General features: G+C 46.5%; 3 protein-coding genes across 3 annotated transcripts; 2 read left to right on the top strand and 1 right to left on the bottom strand.

Moving 5' to 3' along the window:
* Positions 1-519: 519 nt before the first annotated feature.
* LOC124700797 (mavicyanin-like) lies at positions 520-1121 on the top strand. Its single transcript, XM_047232869.1, has 2 exons — positions 520-691; positions 832-1121. The coding sequence occupies exons 1-2, from the start codon at positions 520-522 to the stop codon at positions 1119-1121; spliced, it is 462 nt and encodes a 153-aa protein (XP_047088825.1).
* Positions 1122-3691: 2570 nt separating this feature from the next.
* Positions 3692-4098, top strand: LOC124700798 (histone H4). Its single transcript, XM_047232870.1, has one exon. It carries the CDS (start codon positions 3699-3701, stop codon positions 4008-4010), a length of 312 nt encoding a protein of 103 aa, XP_047088826.1. The 5' UTR covers positions 3692-3698; the 3' UTR covers positions 4011-4098.
* A 4205-nt stretch (positions 4099-8303) lies between these two features.
* LOC124700799 (zinc finger A20 and AN1 domain-containing stress-associated protein 7-like) lies at positions 8304-8854 on the bottom strand. The gene has a single exon (XM_047232871.1). The coding sequence runs from the start codon at positions 8852-8854 to the stop codon at positions 8336-8338; it is 519 nt and encodes a 172-aa protein (XP_047088827.1). The 3' UTR covers positions 8304-8335.
* Between the last annotated feature and the right edge of the window lie 10523 nt (positions 8855-19377).

The raw sequence follows: 19377 nt of genomic DNA on the forward strand, positions 1-19377 counted from the left end.
ACGCCGCTGGATTTCGGCTTCTACCGCCATGCCGAGGCGGAGCTCCCGCGTGAACGGCGTTGTCGATTTTCGTCTCGTCAGGGCTGGTCCTGGAGAAACTGTCAAACCGGGCGTTCCTCCGGAGTCTGCCCCAGAGGTGATTTAAAACCCGTGTTATGCAAGAACGTGACTGAGCTCAGGAAACCAAACGATCCGAAAAATACTGGGCCAATACGAGCCAAGGGACGCCTAGGCTACCAAATGCCGCCCGTACCCTCGGAAATGCACAGCTCAGAGCCTCAGACCGCGTCAACCTGAATCGCCCTGCTCTTCTATCGATGCCTCCATCGTTCCGTTGGTCACTCCAATGCAGAGCTCCACGCCCGTCTTGACCATTTCTGCCATGTGTGTCGACACGGAGAAGGTCAAAATCTATATAAAGTGATGCAGACATGCTTGCTATCACAGTAAGCAGAAGGAACTACCAAGAAGTAGTTGTAGTTCAGTCTCAGTTTCAGTTTCCGTGCCTCAACAATTTCCATGGCTTCCAACAATCAAATGCTTGCCGTGGCGGCGGCCATCGCCGTGCTGTTCCTCCCCGCGCTGGCCTCGGCCGTCGTCCACCCCGTGGGTGATGGGAGCGGGTGGACGCTTGGGTTCGACTACACCGCCTGGTCCGAGAGCAAGCAGTTCAGAGTCGGCGACGCGCTAGGTAACAACTCGAATTCTCATTGCTCATGCAGAATGCAGAGCATAAGAACGCTGCACATTTGTTGAATTTGCGACTGCTCTGCTAGTAAAATGATCCTTAACTTCAACTGATTCGTCGAGACGCGTGCCTGCTCTCTGCAGTGTTCAACTACAACAAGGCAAACCACAACGTGGTGGAGGTGACCGGACCGGACTTCAAGGCGTGCAACAACACCAAAGGCCTCGGCGCATGGAGCTCCGGCAGCGATCTGGTCGAGCTGGAGAAGCCGGGGAGGAGGTGGTTCATCTGCGCCGTGGGCAAGCACTGCCAGATGGGCATGAAGCTCAACGTCACCATCATCGCGGCGGACGCTCCTTCGCCTGCTCCTGCTCCTGCTCCGTCGTCGTCTGCCCATCACAAGTCCAGGCGGCCCTTCGTTTCCAAGTGGTGATCACCTGCCTTTCGCATTGTAAAACCAACTACGACGCCCATTCGTGTGTTCCAAGTGTAGTGATTAATGTTTTCCATATCATACCGATGCTGTAATTGTTTCGATTCGTGCTCAACACATGCAATAAAATTCTCCAAATTGCGCCGTTCCGGTCTGTTTTCGTGTTCGTTGGTGTGATTTCAGGCCAGTCTCTTCTGATCTACCGTTGTCATCTTTGGCGACGGTTGCTGCTCTGGTGCGCTGGTCCTTTGGGGCCTTAGCACGACGATTTCCCGTTTGTCTACTACAACAAGCTCTACTACGACAAGTTTTCCCTGACTCCGATGATGGAGGGGCGGCGGCGCGCCTTCGGCTCGCGTAGTCGTCGCTAGGTGGTATGAAGACATGTTTGTAATTTTTATTACTTTTGAGTTTGTTTGTACTACTATTGATGATTATTAATAGATCGGTGAAATTTTCGCAAAAAAAAAAAGTTGCAGAAAGTGGTAGACATGGAAACCAGCAGGCTGAGTTCCATAACAAGAATGAGAATAAAAAACAAGCTACCAAGAACCAAAACAAAGGGAAAGCACCAGAGCAAATCAATGAAAAGGGCTTTCTAATATAATCTTGTGCTTTTCTAAATGCAGCCTAAAACAATCTGACATGGGCTTCTTCAGCCATTGTACAATTTTCTCTCTTGTTTAATGAAAAGGCAGATCATCTGCTATGTCCGTCAACAAACAAATCCAACATAGACGTCAAACCACAAAGGTGTAAGGTTTTCTTATAATTTTAAGTTTAGCTGCCAAGGTTACCTGTACCGGCACATCTATTAGAGCAATCAACCAACATCCGCAAGAGTACGAATACTAGTATTTCAGGAAAAAGTAACCGGACAGTCGACGTTGTTGGGAGCCGAGAATACGGATCAACATTATCGAGAACGTAGCAGCCGAGACAAATATTGCGAGGACAATCCTCCTCGCGGCAACCATGAGAAAATGTACAAACTCTATCTAGCGAAGCAAGATCTGAAAGGATCATATCTAGAAAAATTTAACCTTCGACCACCACCATTGTCAAAATAAGATATCGTCATCGAACAAAGGATTAAAATTCACTTATTATAAGCGATGACATCTTCATCGTCGTGGAGGCCAAAAAGAAATCGGCTACCAAAACCCTAAGTTAATCTATTTGGAACTCTACTTTTATTTTCACTCTAGATCGGGCTCACGCTCCTTTCACTGTTGGCGAGGCCGGCCGAAGGCGGGGGAGCCATCTTAAGGTGAAGACGTGAAGACGGAGGCTAGCCTATCAAACCCACGTGTGTTGTTGAGAAAGGTATAAGAGCATCTCCAACAGAGGCGGGAAACGCGCCAGCGCTCCCGAGCTCCTCGAGCAGAGGCGCTAAACCGGCGTGGGAAGAGAATTTTTTCCGCACGCGCTATGCGTTATCTTACGTGCAAATATTGCCGCGCCGGCTGGCGCGCATGCTAACTTCTAGGAAATTTCCCCGCGCCGCTTCTTCTCGCCACACTCCAGCGCCATCGCTCTCCCACGCGCCGCCGCCACTGCTTCTCCTTCGCCGCTGGGATGCCTCCGCGGGGCGTCCGGCTTCCGCAGCGTCCGGGCGCGGCCCAACGAGACATACTACGCTGAGCTCCACGCCGGTGGCTTCCGCATCACACTCGGCACGTACGACGTGCCATAGCTGGCGGCGCGACCTCAACTTTCTGGACGTGGAGTCGCTCGAGGAGGCCGAGTTCCTTGCGTCACTTCCACGCCTCCTCAACGATGAGGATCGTCACCGCCACCGCCAGGCGCAGCGCCAGCTAGCCATCGCCGAGCGCGACGAGGAACTGATGCGCCGGTGGAGGGATCAGTTCCCGAGCGTCGTCATCGACAAGGCGGCGTTCTTCAATGACCTAAGGGCGCAAAGGGGGGCAGACCAGCACCGCCGTTGAGATATCGCCGAGCGGGAGTTAGTCAACCCCAATACGATTTGGGGCGACGATGATGATAGGTGGGACGACATTTGGACTGAGACCACCTCTGACGAGGAGTAGAACTAGTCGCTAGAACTAGTCTTTATGTATTTTTAGATCTTCTATTAAGCCTTAGCTATAAAATGTGTTTGTGGTGCGGGCACTTTTCAAGCTGGCCGTGCTCGCTGCGAAATAGAATCTCCAGTAAAGGAGAATCCGGTGTAGTGCGCGGAAATATTGAGTCTCTATTGGACATGTTCTAACACCGGATCAAATTTTCCGTTTTTCATAGAATCTGTTCTGGCTAATGCTTGTTCTATATATACATGTTTATCTGCAACGTCCTTAATCCGACCTCTCCCCAGCGAACCAATCACATCGCTGCATTTCTAGCTCCACGGATCGCCCCTCCTTCTGTGCCACGCCCCTGAATCCTACCCGTCCATCTGCATCGGACGCACGAAGGCACACCTCCATTTCCACCACCGCGCCCTCCCGCTGGCATAAATACCCCACACACCCCGCTCTTCCACCTCACACCTCACAGCACACAAAATTCCTCAACCATCTCCATCTCATCCTCTTCGAGCTCCTCCCATCCTCAGCAATGTCGGGCCGCGGCAAGGGAGGCAAGGGTCTCGGCAAGGGCGGCGCCAAGCGCCACCGGAAGGTCCTGCGCGACAACATCCAGGGCATCACCAAGCCGGCGATCCGGCGTCTGGCGCGGAGGGGCGGCGTGAAGCGCATCTCCGGTCTCATCTACGAGGAGACCCGCGGCGTGCTCAAGATCTTCCTCGAGAACGTCATCCGCGACGCCGTCACCTACACCGAGCACGCCCGCCGCAAGACCGTCACCGCCATGGACGTCGTCTACGCGCTCAAGCGCCAGGGACGCACCCTCTACGGATTCGGAGGCTGAGCCTCAAGAAGATTCGTTGGGTGTTCTCTCCTGGATGTCTGATGCTTTAGATCTGGTAGGGTTTCGTTGATTGTGGTCGGTAGCCTGTAATCTGTGGTGGAATTTGTTGGATATGGATGAATAGATCTGGTGTTGCTGGAAATTTGCTTCGGAGTTGTGTCAGAATGAAACCAGTGAGTAGTAGAAACGTAGGAAAGCATCTGAATCACGTGTTCTGCGATGCTTGGTTTCGTGCCTGGAGTCCTAAACTTCAGTCAATGTTTGGTTTCAAACTTCATTCATTGAAATCTGTAACTGGAATCACGAATCTGAAGCTTGGCATCATTTCAAAATGGTATGCAGTTACAGATTGACTGTACACATTAGCATTACAGAGGGCTCGTTATGGTCTGCCATCAACATAGTCTCAGAATCACTATTTTGCAATTTGACCTTTTTTCTCATTCATTGTTGCATCTTTACAGGCTAATGACCGCTGAAAGCTATTTGGTTTGTTTGAATGTGCTATTTGCCACTGTTCAACTTGTCTACTTGGGTTATCTCAACTCTTCTGCAGCCTGCAAGATGAATAATATCACTTCTCAGGAAATAATGTACAGTTTCAGGACTGTCAACCTGAAGGCATAAATGTTGTATAAATTTGGTTTGGTGCTGTTTAAATGAAAAATCAACAAGTAGAATGGCTGCACTTTTGTACTATGTTGAAATGCATCTGGAGCACGTGTTCTGCCATGTCTGATTTCAAGCTTGGATGGGTCCCCCAAAGCAGTCATCTAGTGTTTTCTTTTGACTGCATATACTTTTTTCTGAATCCTGGTGGCACGATTCATCCGAATATATGACGGTAAAAACCATGATTCTGAAGCTTTGCTTAGGCTGCGGTAAAATGTCAAATTGGTCTGCACTTGACAGCGCTTCGGTCAAATTGCTATACCACTAGCATAATGCTTGCCGTGTTTCAGAATAACTCAGTAATTTGACCTGTTTTCTGTTTGTTGTTCCATGTTACAGGCTCATATGGATGAATGAACGGATTTGGTGTTGCTGGAAATTTGATTCGGTGCTGCGTCAGAATGAAACCAATGAGTAGAATGCCTGCACTTTTGTAGTACTATGTTTGAAATGCATCTGAATCACTGTGTCCTGTCATATTGTTTTCTGAATTCGTGTGTCAATTCATGGTGATATAAGGTTGTAAAATCACAGTTCTGAATCTTGGCGTAGGCCGCTTCAGTGTCAAATTGGCCTGCAATTAACAGGCTCAGTTAAATTGCAGTACCGCTAGGTTCAATCAAATTGGCTTAGGATTCTTCCGCTATTTCAGAACCATAGTTTTGTAATTTCAGAACCATATGCAGGGAACCACTAACAATTTAGGTGTGTTTGAAAGATGTGCTATTTCAACTTCATGTGGTTATTGTTAGAGATATATTTATATATTATAGTTTCCCTAATAGTTAGTGGTTCCCTGCATATTTCAGACCCGTACATGTACTATATATTATGGACTTTGCCTCCCGTGGAATTCGAGTTGCTTATTCCCTAACATGGTATCATAGCAAATTAGGGCTCCGCACGTGCAACTTAGTGCGTTAATTTCACACCCTCACATTCTCATGTGCGTGTCTCTGTCACCGGCCATCCCAGCCCGCCGCCAAACATCCTCCTCCTGGCCTGTCGCTGGTCACCCATCTCCCGGCCAGCAGCCAGCCAACTTCTCCATGTCCGTCGCCGATGCGTGCACTTCTCTCTTCTCTAGGTTCGTCACCGGCCCACCCACTCCTAGCCCGCTGTCGGTCGCCACATGTCTCCGTTCTAGGGCCGACTCGTCTTTGCGGTTTCTCCAGATTATCGATCTGGTCTAGTTGACCAGTCTTGTTAAAAAAAGTCAAAAAAAAAAAAAGATTTCTGCCTCGTCAAGCTATGTACCAATTCCTCGTTGCCCCGTGATCTTTGATGGCGCAAACTTCCCTAATTTCGTTGCTTTTACAGTATTCATATGGGTGGTCTTCGTCTCTAGGGTGTGCTATCCTGCGAGGTCTCTTGTCCGTCGTGTCCCGTTGCTCATACGACTCCTACTCCACCGACGCCACTAGTCCTTGCTGCTGATACCACTCAGACTCACAAGGATGCCGCCAAGAGAGCGGATGATGTTGTGATTGACATGTCTACGAGTATTGTGCCGCTCTTGAGACCAACCAGCTAGATCTGGCTTCTTACACCCTATGGATGGACCATGATGCCCGCGCTGCGGCTGTCTCACCTCCAGTGCTCTACCGCCTAAGTACTATCGCATACATGTGGGTCACCTATGTCAGCGTTATCTGCTGAATGGGGATGTTTGTATCTGTCTATGGTTCCTCATGAGCATGATCTTCGTTCGTATGACTCTACTATTGATCAGTTCTACACGTAGAGTGATGCTATCCAGCGCCAACTCGACTCTCTTCGCATGGCTGTTTGTGGTACCTGCCCGTGTTGTCATACTGTGAGCTCTAACGTGGAGTTTCGGCGTGACTACGAGTTCTTATCTCGACTCCGCAAGGAGTTTGAGCCCTGTCATACTCAGCTGCTTGCCTGTGGCCGTGTTCCTATTTCGAAGATGTTGTCTGAGCTTCGTGCTGAGATGGAGCTCCGGCATGGATGAGGTCGATCTGGAGAAGCCAGGGAGGAGGTGGTTCATATGCACCGTGGCCCGTGGGTAACCAATGCAAAGCTTAACATCATTATCGTCACGACGGACGTGTTTTTGCCTTAACCGGCACCAACTCCATGGTCTCCTCGTCACAACAAGTCCAGGCGGACCTTCGATCCAAGTCGTGAATGTGATCATCTATCGGTGCCCCGTAGTGCATGTCGTGATCGATCATACCGTTGGATTCGTGTAGTGATGTTCTCCAAATCATACCTCGTGGAGGAAGAAATGAGAAGAAATGTCGAATATGTTCTTATCCATCCATGTCAATAGTTTACTAGTATTTTCGTGTTTGAGATATGGGGAGAAGACACATAACTCTTTGTATAAATAATTAGAGGTCCTATAAATGTTTGTGCATGTAGGGGAACCGGTCTCTGGTCCTTCTGTTGCACGCATTGCAGACATGGATTATCGTGATTATTCCTAATAGAAGTGCAGAGTCACCGGATTGTAGAAGAAGGCGACAGTGGCGTTGCGTCGAAGCTAATAGGTGACAGTGGGTCAAACAAATGAGTTTTTTCGTCCCCCAATCCATGAGACTTCTTACCCGCCGGGAATCTACCCTCCCGGCGTGTCAGTGCGCTGTGGACTTTTGGTGATATTGAGTTATCCCGACCAAACCCAGTGAACTAAATAAAATCTACATTCTTCGATTTACACTTATATGTATCAAACTTTTTTACTCATTTCACTAACAAATGTAATGTATGTCATTAGAAGACATACATCATGATCCTATTGCTCAATATTCAGATACAATGTCTATTATAATATTCTATTATTTACCATTGAGGGTTTTTATTGAGCTAAATTGGAAGTATATTCTTCAGTTAAATCATGTCTTTTTCCTACTTTGGATTGAGATATAATATTTATTTTTGCCGGGGCGAGTGCACAATATATAAATGCCACTGAGGAAAATGAGCATAATCATCCTAAGTTTTCCATATCGCTATTTCATCTATGTTAGCTTGTGCCAGTAATGCAGTATGTCCTTTTTAAATGTATTTGTGTAAATATTTATCCCCACATATCTAACTAAAATGCCAGTGTGTTCCAGAGAACGTGTGTCACCAACATAGATGTTGCCTACAGCGTCGCGAGATTACATACATGTTTCTACAAAGACTCGTTGGTGATGGTGCTTTTTTGGATCTTGCAACGGTGGATGCTCGGCGTTTCTTCTTGCGTTCGTCTCGGCGGCGTTGGAATTGGACGGCGGCCGCTTGCTCCGGTGGTTGCAGGAAACCCGAGGGATCGTTTTGTATTTCTCGTCTTTTACAATTTTATCTGCAAATTCAGGATAATCATTTTATCCCGGTTTGTCTTTTAGTTTCCACATGTAACTTGGTGTTCGATTAATGAAATGTGTGGTTACTCTTAAAAAAAAAAAACAAGCAGGCACGCACCGATCAAAGACGCATTTTTACTGAGTGCCACGCCCGAAAAAAGTACAGAAGCAATCCCTCATATATAATAAATCAATCAACGAATAACTTTTTTTTGGCCAAGTAATTGCAAGTTGAACGAAAGGAAAATTACAAAGAATTTCACAACCATGAGGACTATATGACCAATTCTTCCAGTGTTATCGTTCTGGTGATCAACTACAGGCACTACCTAAGCTTCAGATCCTTCGGGCTATCTTGTCGGCGACCACCATGGGATTGTGCTTGGCGATCTGCTCCCGTCCGTGGCTCTTGTAGTCGAACCCGCACTCATGCTTGTCGGAGTAGCGATGCACGCTGCAGAACGTCCCCTCGCAACGGCACCGGAAACCCAGCAGTCCCACCTTCTTGCGACACGTCAGGCACCGGTTCGCCGCCGAGGCCTGCTGCTTCACGGACGGCACGGATGCGTCAACTGCGGCGGAATCGGCCGCGGCGTCAGAAGACGACCCGGCGACGATCATCTTGGCCTTCTTCACCGGTGGCGACGTGGAAGCCGTAGGGGCGATGAAGACGGTCTTTGCGGCGGTCTTGGTGTCGGCGCCGGCGGAGACGACGTGCTCCGCGTAGCACTTGGAGCACATGCCTCCCGTCGCAGCGGCGCCGAAGAAGCCGCATCCGTTGGGGCATGTGCCAGCCGCCGGCTCCTGCTCCGGGCACTTGCGCTTCTGCGTAGTCGCTGACGCGTGGTCCGCCATCTCTTCCTACTAGCTGCGCGCAACTCTGCACCCCGTTGGATCGCCGGCCGGAACGTGCGTGATCTGCGCGCGATCGGGTCTGTTTGGTCGCTTGAGCTTTGTGGTGGTATGGGTATGCGGGGATGGTCGCCTTATATCAGTGGGGCGATGGTGACTGCGCGACGGAGACGAAGTCGACTCCGCCTCCGGTTCAGTCGATGCTGCATTCGTACGCGACGTCTCCGAGACCCTCACGAGACGAACGGTCTTTGGTGTCAGCGGGCGATTGCCAAATTAAAGCGTCGTTTTGACGCCGGGCAAGACAGTGTCCACGTTTTGGGCTGGGTTGCCAAAACGGACTGGGCTGCTCGGACAAGCTGACTTGGCAGCTTTGTGCGCGTGCATGGAGGTTCCTGGGAAGAGACCATCGGAGAAAGACGAAGTGGGGCTATCGCAGAGCATGGGTGCTAGAAAATTAAAGCTTCTAAAAAACTAGTGCAACGAAGTGGCGGTTTGACCTTTTTGGTAGGAGTGTTTCTAGCCAGTTCGTGTCCAACAATCTAAGATTTAATCTCGTTGCCGTGGATGTCTTATGTAACTCTTTAGAACTTTGGGGTTAGTTAAGCTTGTGCAGGATCTTGCGTGGGGTTTTTTTACCGCTTGAATGCGGAAAATTAAGCTTGTGCAGGATCTTGCGTGGGTTTTTTTTTTACCGCTTGAATTGGGTTAGTACATGCTAGCCAGATCCAGCCTAGAAGAATCAAATGGAGAGCAAGAATAACACACACTCGTGAAAAAAAGAGGAAATAAAAAAACTAGCTCTTGGTAGATTGAGTGCTGACGTCAGCTGGCTAAATCTCAGTCAACTCAGCTTTAGGTGTGCCCATTTGATATAACTTGTGAAATTTTCAAGTTTTTTTATGGTCATGTTTGGTTTGTTTTATTCCATATATTTAGCGTCCTTACTTGGTTATTAAAACAACACTTCTGGTATATAATCCTTTATTTCCATAATATCTAAATAAAGATAATAAAAAATCCTCCAAAATCCAAGAAAGACAAAGGAAGAATAACCTACCTAGCCAACTACGGCGCTGGTTTTGGAAAACAAAGGTAAGTAGAACTTTAGTATAACATCAACCAAAGAACCCTAGTCACCAGCACAATTCTAGGTATAAATATCTGCAAGCACACTAGTCTCTCATACTCGTTTAGGAGATAGGAGGCAAGGGGAATCACATAATTTTTTTTTTGTTGCAGGAAGGGGAATCACATATCAACATCTGACAATGCACTTTACATCGCGGCCAATGTATTGTTGTACGGCATAATTCATTTTTGGCTCCACCCTCATCCTACACCAAGGTCTACTCCACGAGCTATTGGTTCTTGTACAAAGGGATGCAACTCACAATGTATTGATTGGGTGCATATGGCGTTACATATATAAGCCACGTCCTCGACTATACAAGGAAGGAGGCGGGCCCAATAATGAATACAAAGATATGTATCGCTATACATAACTACAGAAGATACACATCCGGATATACAAGGATATGTACCTCAACCCCCCGCGAGTCGAAGCGTCGCCTGGTCGAACGCATAGACTCGGACCGGAACTCCTCAAATGATGCCGTAGGGAGACCCTTGGTCATGATATCCGCAAATTGTTGGGAGGTGGGCACATGAAGTACTCGAATGTGTCCAAGGGCCACCTGTTCCCGAACAAAGTGGATGTCAAGCTCAATATGCTTGGTGCGGCGATGGTGGACCGGGTTGGCGGAGAGGTACACGGCGGAGACATTGTCGCAATAGACCACGGTGGCTTTGGCAACAGGACATGAGAGCTCAACGAGGAGTTGCCGCAGCCAAGAGACCTCGACAACCGCGTTAGCAACAGCCCGGTACTCCGCTTCGGCGCTGGAGCGAGAGACCGTGGGTTGTCGCTTGGACGACCGGGAGATGAGCGAAGGTCCGAAGTAGACGCGGTAGCCAGACGTGGAGAGACGCGTGTCGGGGCAGCCTGCCCAATCGGCGTCCGAGTAGGCGACGATGTCCGTGGCAGTGGAGGCGTGGAGGGAGAGGCCGAAGTCCATGGTGCCACGAATGTAGCGGAGGATCCGCTTGACCGCAGCCCAATGAGGATCCCGCGGAGCATGCATGTGAAGGCACACCTGCTGGACATCATACTGCAGCTCGGGGCGGGTCAAGGTGAGGTACTGCAGGGCACCGACGATGGAGCGATAAAGTGACGCATCCGTGGCCAACGAACCATCCGTGGCGGAGAGCTTGGACTTCGTGTCGACAGGTGTGGCCGCGGGTTTGCAATTAAGCATACCGGCGCGGTCCGGAGCTCGTGGGCGTACTTGCGCCGATGAAGGAAGAAGCCGTCGGTGCGACGTACGACCTCGATGCCGAGGAAGTAGTGCAGGGGCCCCAAGTCCTTGAGGGCAAACTCAGCGCGAAGACGCTCGGTGATCTGTCGCAGGAGGTCCGTGGAGCTGGCCGTCAAGATGATGTCGTCGACATAGAGCAGCATGTACGCGGTGGTGGCACCATTGTTGTACACAAACAACGAGGCATCAGAGCGGGTGGAGCGGAAGCCGAGTTGGTGAAGAAACGCTGCGATGCGCCGGGTACCCGGGCGCGTGGGGCCTGCTTGAGCCCGTATAACGAGCGCGAGAGCAGGCACACATGGTCGGGGTGGGCGGCTGTCGATGAAACCCGTGGGCTGCTGGCAGAAGACCTGCTCCTCGAGATGGCCGTGAAGGAAGGCGTTGGAGACGTCCATCTGCTGCACGGGCCACGCACGGGAGACCGCAAGCTGAAGGACGGTGCGGATCGTCCCGGGCTTGACAACCGGGGCGAAGGTGTCGGTGAAGTCGACGCCGGCACGCTGGCGAAAGGCACGAACCACCCACCGCGCCTTGTGACGGTCGAGACTACTGATACGTCTCCGACGTATCGATAATTTCTTATGTTCCATGCCACATTATTGATGATATCTACATGTTTTATACACATTATATGTCGTATTTATGCATTTTCCGGCACTAACCTATTAACGAGATGCCGAAGAGCCGGTTCTTGTTTTACTGCTGTTTTTGGTTTCAGAAATCCTAGTAAGGAAATATTCTCGGAATTGGACGAAATCAACGCCGAGGGTCCTATTTTTGCACGAAGCTTCCAGAAGACCGAAGGGGGAAGGAAGTGGGGCCACAAGGCACCGACACCACAGGGCGGCGCGGCCTGGCCCTTGGCCGCGCGGCCCTGTTGTGTGGGGCCCTCGTGTGGCCCCCCGCGTTGCCCTTCCGCCTACTTAAAGCCTTCATTGCGAAACCCCCAGTACCGAGAGCCACGATACGAAAAATCTTACTGAGACGCCGCCGCCGCCAATCCCATCTCGGGGGATTCTGGAGATCGCCTCCGGCACCCTGCCGGAGAGGGGAATCATCTCCCGGAGGACTCTTCACCGCCATGGTCGACTCCGGAGTGATGAGTGAGTAGTTCACCCCTGGACTATGGGTCCATAGCAGTAGCTAGATGGTCGTCTTCTCCTCATGTGCTTCATTGTCGGATCTTGTGAGCTGCCTAACATGATCAAGATCATCTATCCGTAATTCTATATGTTGTGTTTGTCGGGATCCGATGGATAGAGAATACTATGTTATGTTGATTATCAATCTATTACCTATGTGTTGTTTATGATCTTGCATGCTCTCCGTTATTAGTAGAGGCTCTGGCCAAGTTTTTACTCTTAACTCCAAGAGGGAGTATTTATGCTCGATAGTGGGTTCATGCCTCCATTAAATGCAGGACGAGTGACGGAAAGTTCTAAGGTTGTGGATGTGCTTGTTGCCACTAGGGATAAAACATTGATGCTATGTCCAGAGGATGTAGTTATTGATTACATTACGCACCATACTTAATGCAATTGTCTGTTGTTTGCAACTTAATACTGGAAGGGGTTCGGATGATAACCTGAAGGTGGACTTTTTAGACATAGATGCATGCTGGATAGCGGTCTATATGCCCAATTAAATCTCACAATACTCATCATATCATGTATGTGCATGGTCATGCCCTCTCTATTTGTCAATTGCCCGACTGTAATTTGTTCACCCAACATGCTATTTATCTTATGGGAGAGACACCTCTACTGAACTATGGACCCCGGTCCATTCTTTTACATCGAATACAATCTACTGCAATACTTGTTCTACTGTTTTCTGCAAACAATCATCATCCACACTATACATCTAATCCTTTGTTACTGACAAGCCGGTGAGATTGACAACCTCACTGTTTCGTTGGGGCAAAGTACTTTGGTTGTGTTGTGCAGGTTCCACGTTAGCGCCGGAATCCCTGGTGTTGCGCCGCACTACATCCCGCCGCCATCAACCTTCAACATGCTTCTTGGCTCCTCCTGGTTCGATAAACCTTGGTTTCTTTCTGAGGGAAAACTTGCCGCTGTACGCATCACACCTTCCTCTTGGGGTTCCCAACGGACGCGTGCTTTGTACGCGTATCAAGCATATTTTACGGCGCCGTTGCCGGGGAGATCAAGACACGCTGCAAGGGGAGTCTCCACAATCCAATCTCTTTACTTTGTTTTTGTCTTGCTTTATTTTATTTACTACTTTGTTTGCTGCACTTATATCAAAACACAAAAAAATTAGTTGCTAGCTTTACTTTATTTACTGTCTTGCACTCCATATCAAAAACACACAAAAAAATTAGTTACTTGCATTTTACTTTTGTTACCATGTCTAGTTCTGCACTTGTTACTTCTTCACCTGAGGAATTAGTCTTCACTTTTAAACAAGGGGATGAGGAGAGTTTTAAAGATGCTTGGTCCAGAATTTTTACTTCTTATCGTAAAGCTGAACCTCAAATGACTCTAAGTTTGCTCCTTAGTAATTTTTATTTTGGTCTCATGATTCGCTATAGATATGCCTTGGATGCTTTGTAGTGGGAGGAGATTTCCTTCATTGCAATGGGGATCAAGCTTTTAATGCCATAAAGAAGTTGGTTGCATCACATGATTCAGCTAATAACTTTGATTCAGCCCTTATTAGCATTTATAATAGATTAAACATTCTTGAGACAAGTGCATCTCGCTTGAATGAAAATTATAGATATGTTCGTAACCGTCTTGATCAAGTTTTAGTGAACTCTGAACCTTCATTATGGGATCCTACTATTAAAATTGTTATCGGTGACCAAACTCTTCATGCCCATTGTGATATTATGTCCGAATTTTGCCTAATGCCTAAGAGTATTCATGAATCTTTGAAACTTTGGGGATTTGTTGAAGGGGGAGAAGGAATAACCCTTATTGATAACTCCGTTATAATTCCTAAAGGAATAGCTGCGGGTGTGCATACAACCGTTCTTGGGAGAACAATATCTATTGATTATCTTGTTATTGAATGTGCAGGAACAGGACAAATCACACTCGGAAGATCCCTGCTGAAACTATTGGGAGCAGTCATAGACATGGGAGAAGGCACCCTAAAATTTACCTCTACACCCGGGGGTAGACATATATTCCCTAAGTAAAAGAGTAAGAAAAAGAACAAGAAAGGTAAGGGTAAAGCCCAAGGTAATGTCGATGCATCATCTCTTGATAACACTTGATATACACTTTCTGCGCCTAGCTGAAAGGCGTTAAAGAAAAGCGCTTATGGGAGACAACCCATGTTTTTACTATAGTATTTTTATTTTATATTTGAGTCTTGGAAGTTGTTTACTACTGTAGCAACCTCTCCTTATCTTAGTTTTGTGCATTGTTGTGCCAAGTAAAGTCTTTGATAGTAAGGTTCATACTAGATTTGGATTACTGCGCAGAAACAGATTTCTTTGCTGTCACGAATTTCGACCTTCCTCTCTGTAGGTAGCTCAGAAAATTATGCCAATTTACGTGCGTGATCCACAGATATGTACGCAACTTTCATTCAATTTGGGCATTTTCATTTAAGCAAGTCTGGTGCCTCAATAAAATCTATCTTTATGGACTGTTCTGTTTTGACAGATTCTGCCTTTTATTTCGCATTGCCTCTTTTGCTATGGTGGATGAATTTCTTTGTTCCATTAATGTCCAGTAGCTTTATGCAATGTCCAGAAGTGTTAAGAATGATTATGTCACCTCTGAACATGTGAATTTTTATTATGCACTAACCCTCTAATGAGTTGTTTCGAGTTTGGTGTGGAGGAAGTTTTCAAGGATCAAGAGAGGGAGATGATACAATATGATCAAGGAGAGTGAAAGCTCTAAGCTTGGGGATGCCCCGGTGGTTCACCCCTGCATATTCTAAGAAGACTCAAGCGTCTAAGCTTGGGGATGCCCAAGGCATCCCCTTCTTCATCGACAACATTATCGAGGTTCCTCCCCGAAACTATATTTTTATTCCATCACATCTTATGTGCTTTACTTGGAGCGTCGGTTTGTTTTCGTTTTTGTTTTTGTTTGAATAAAATGGATCCTAGCATTCATTGTGTGGGAGAGAGACACGCTCCGCTGTTGCATATGGACAAATATGTCCTTAGGCTTTACTCATAGTATTCATGGCGAAGGTTGAATCTTCTTCGTTAAATTGTTATATGGTTGGAATTGGGAAATGCTACATGTAGTAATTCTAAAATGTCTTGAATAATTTGATACTTGGCAATTGTTGTGCTCATGTTTATGCTCTTGCATCATATACTTTGCACCCATTAATGAAGAAACACCTAGAGCTTGCTAAATTTGGTTTGCATATTTGGTCTCTCTAAAGTCTAGATAATTTCTAGTATTGAGTTTGAACAACAAGGAAGACGGTGTAGAGTCTTATAATGTTTACAATATGTCTTTTATGTGAGTTTTGCTGCACCGGTTCATCCTTGTGTTTTTTTCAAATAACCTTGCTAGCCTAAACCTTGTATCGAGAGGGAATACTTCTCATGCATCCAAAATCCTTGAGCCAACCACTATGCCATTTGTGTCCACCATACCTACCTACTACATGGTATTTCTCCGCCATTCCAAAGTAAATTGCTTGAGTGCTACCTTTAAAATTTCCATTCTTTACCTTTGCAATATATAGCTCATGGGACAAATAGCTTAAAAACTATTGTGGTATTGAATATGTACTTATGCACTTTATCTCTTATAAAGTTGCTTGTTGTGCGATAACCATGATCCTGGGGACGCCATCAACTACTCTTTGTTGAATATCATGTGAGTTGCTATGCATGTCCGTCTTGTCACGAAGTAAGGGAGATTTACCACTCATTTATTGGTTAGAGCATGCATATTGTTAGAGAAGAACATTGGGCCGCTAACTAAAGCCATGAATCATGGTGGAAGTTTCAGTTTTGGACATATATCCTCAATCTCATATGAGAACATTAATTGTTGCTACATGCTTATGCATTAAAGAGGAGTCCATTATCTGTTGTCTATGTTGTCCCGGTATGGATGTCTAAGTTGAGAATAATCAAAAGCGAGAAATCCAAATGCGAGCTTTCTCCTTAGACCTTTGTACAGGCGTGATAACCCACAAGTATAGGGGATCGCAGCAGTCTTCGTGGGTAGTAAAACCCAAATTTATTGATTCGACACAAGGGGAGGTAAAGAATACTTATAAACCTTAACAACTGAGTTGTCAATTCAGCTGCACCTGGAAAAGCACTAGTAACAAGGGTGATGTGAAAGTAGCAGTGATATGAGAGCAATAGTAACAGTAACACAGCAGTAGTAATAGTAATATGAGAGCAATGGCACCGGAAAATAGTTGATACTACTTCCAATGACATGTAGAACGAGTATATGATGATGAAAGATGGACCGGGGTTCCCAGCTATCTACACTAGTGGTAACTCTCCAATAACAAATGTTGGGTGAACAAATTACAGTCGGGCAATTGATAGGATTGAAATAGCATTAAAACAGAATATCAAGATCATTAATCATGTAGGCATGTTTTCCAATTATAGTCGTACGTGCTCGCAATGAGAAACTTGTACAACATCTTTTGTCCTACCAGCCGGTGGCAGCCGGGCCTCTAGGGAATCTACTGGAAATTAAGGTACTCCTTTTAATAGAGCACCGGAGCAAAGCATTAACACTCCGTGAAAACATGTGATCCTCATATCTAAGCCTTCCCCTCCAGTTGTCCCAATTTCCGTCACTTTGGGGCCTTTGGTTCCGGACATAGACATGTGCATACAACTTGTAGATACAATCTAAGCAATAAGTATAGAGCTTAAATCTAAGATCATGCCACTCGGGCCCTAGTGACAAGCATTAAACACAACAAGATTGCAGCAACAATAACTTCACAAACTTTATAGATAGACAATCATAACGTAACAATCCATCGGATCCCGACAAACACAACACCGATTACATCAGATGAATCTCAATCATGTAAGGCAGCTCATGAGATCATTGTATTGAAGTACATGGGGGAGAGAATACCAATTAGCTACAGTTAGAACCCGTAGTCCATGGGGGAACTACTCACGGAGCATGATGGAGGCGATGGCGTTGATGGAGATGGCTTCCGGGGGCACTTCCCCGTCCCGGCAGGGTGCCGGAACAGAGACTTCTGTCCCCCGAATTGGAAATTCGCGATGGTGGCGGCGCCCCTAGAGTCTTTCTGGAGTTTCGTCAAAAGGTACTGCGTTTTTAGGTCGAAAGGGCTTAAATAGGCGAAGAGGCGGCGCAGGAGGGGCGACAGGGTGGCCCCACACTAGGCCGGCGCGGCCAGGGTGTGTCCCGCGCGGCCCACATGTGTGGTGGCCCCCTGGCTCTCCTCCGACTCCCCTTCGGTGTTCTGGTGCCTCCCGGGAAAAATAAGATCTTTGGCGTTGATTTCGTCCAATTCCGAGAATATTGCCCGAACAGCCTTTCTGGAACCAAAAACAGCAGAAAACAGAAGCGGCACTGTGGCATCTTGTTAATAGGTTAGTTCGGAAAACGCATAAAATCATCATAAAGTGCAAGCAAAACATGTAAGTATTGTCATAAAACAAGCATGGAACATCGAAATTATGGATACGTTGGAGACGTATCAGGCATCCCCAAGCTTAGTTCCTGCTCGTCCTCGAGTAGGTAAACGATAAAAAGAATAATTTCTGTAGTGACATGCTACTTACATAACCTTGATCATACTATTACAAAGCACATGAGATGAATGAAGTGACTCAAGGCAATGATCTATAGTTGCTAACAAATAGATAACATATAGCAAAACTTTTCATGAATAGTACTTTCAAGACAAGCATCAAAAGTCTCACACAAGAGTTAACTCATAAAGCAATAAATTCAAAGTAAAGGCATCGAAGCAACACAGAGGAAGATTTAAGTTTCAGCAGTTGCTTTCAACTTTCAACATACATATCTCATGGATAATGGTCAACACAAAGTAATATAATGAATGCGAATAAGCAAGTATGTAAGAATCAATGCACAGGTTGACACAAGTGTTTGCTTCTAAGATGGAAGGAAGTAGGTAAACTGACTCAACATAAAGTAAAAGAATGGCCCTTCGCAGAGGAAGCATTGATTGCTATATTTGTGCTAGAGCTTTGGTTTTGAAAACATAAAGAGAGCATAAAAGTAAAGTTTTGAGAGGTGTTTGTTGTTGTCAACGAATGGTAGTGGGCACTCTAACCCCCTTGCCGAGACAAACCTTCAAAGAGCGGCTCCCATTTTATTTTTATTTTTGTGTGGCACTCCTTCCAACCTTTCTTTCACAAACCATGGCTAACCGAATCCTCGGGTGCCTGCCAACAATCTCATACCATGAAGGAGTGTCTTTTTATTTTAGTTTTATTATGATGACACTCCCCCCAACCTTTGCTTTCTCAAGCCATGGCTAACCGAATCCTTCGGGTGCCGTCCAACAATCACATACCATGGAGGAGTGTCTATTTTTGTTAATTAATTTGGGACTGGGAATCCCATTGCCAGCTCTTTTTGCAAAGTTATTGGATAAGCGGATGAAGCCACTAGTCCATTGGTGAAAGTTTCCCAACAAGATTGAAAGATAAACACCACATACTTCCTCATGAGCTATTAAACATTGACACAAATCAGAGGTGATAAATTTTGAATTGTTTAAAGGTAGCACTCAAGCAATTTACTTTGGAATGGCGGAGAAATACCATGCAGTAGGTAGGTATGGTGGACACAAATGGCATAGTGGTTGGCTCAAGGTTTTGGATGCACGAGAAGCATTCCCTCTCGGTACAAGGCTTTGGGCTAGCAAGGTTATTTGAAGCAAACACAAGTATGAACCGGTACAAGCAAAACTTACATAAGAACATATTGCAAGCATTATAATACTCTACACTTGTCTTCCTTGTTGCTCAAACACTTTTACCGAGAAAATATCTAGACCTTAAGAGAGACCAATCATGCAAACCAATTTCAACAAGCTCTACGATAGTTCTCCACTAATAGGTTTGAACTACATGAAAAAATTTAATCATGATCTACTTGAGAGCTCAAAACAATTGCCAAGTGTCAAATTATTCAAAACAATATGAGGCATCTT

This window comes from Lolium rigidum, chromosome 3, assembly GCF_022539505.1.
Source record: "Lolium rigidum isolate FL_2022 chromosome 3, APGP_CSIRO_Lrig_0.1, whole genome shotgun sequence".
In the NCBI taxonomy this organism is placed as follows: domain Eukaryota; kingdom Viridiplantae; phylum Streptophyta; class Magnoliopsida; order Poales; family Poaceae; genus Lolium; species Lolium rigidum.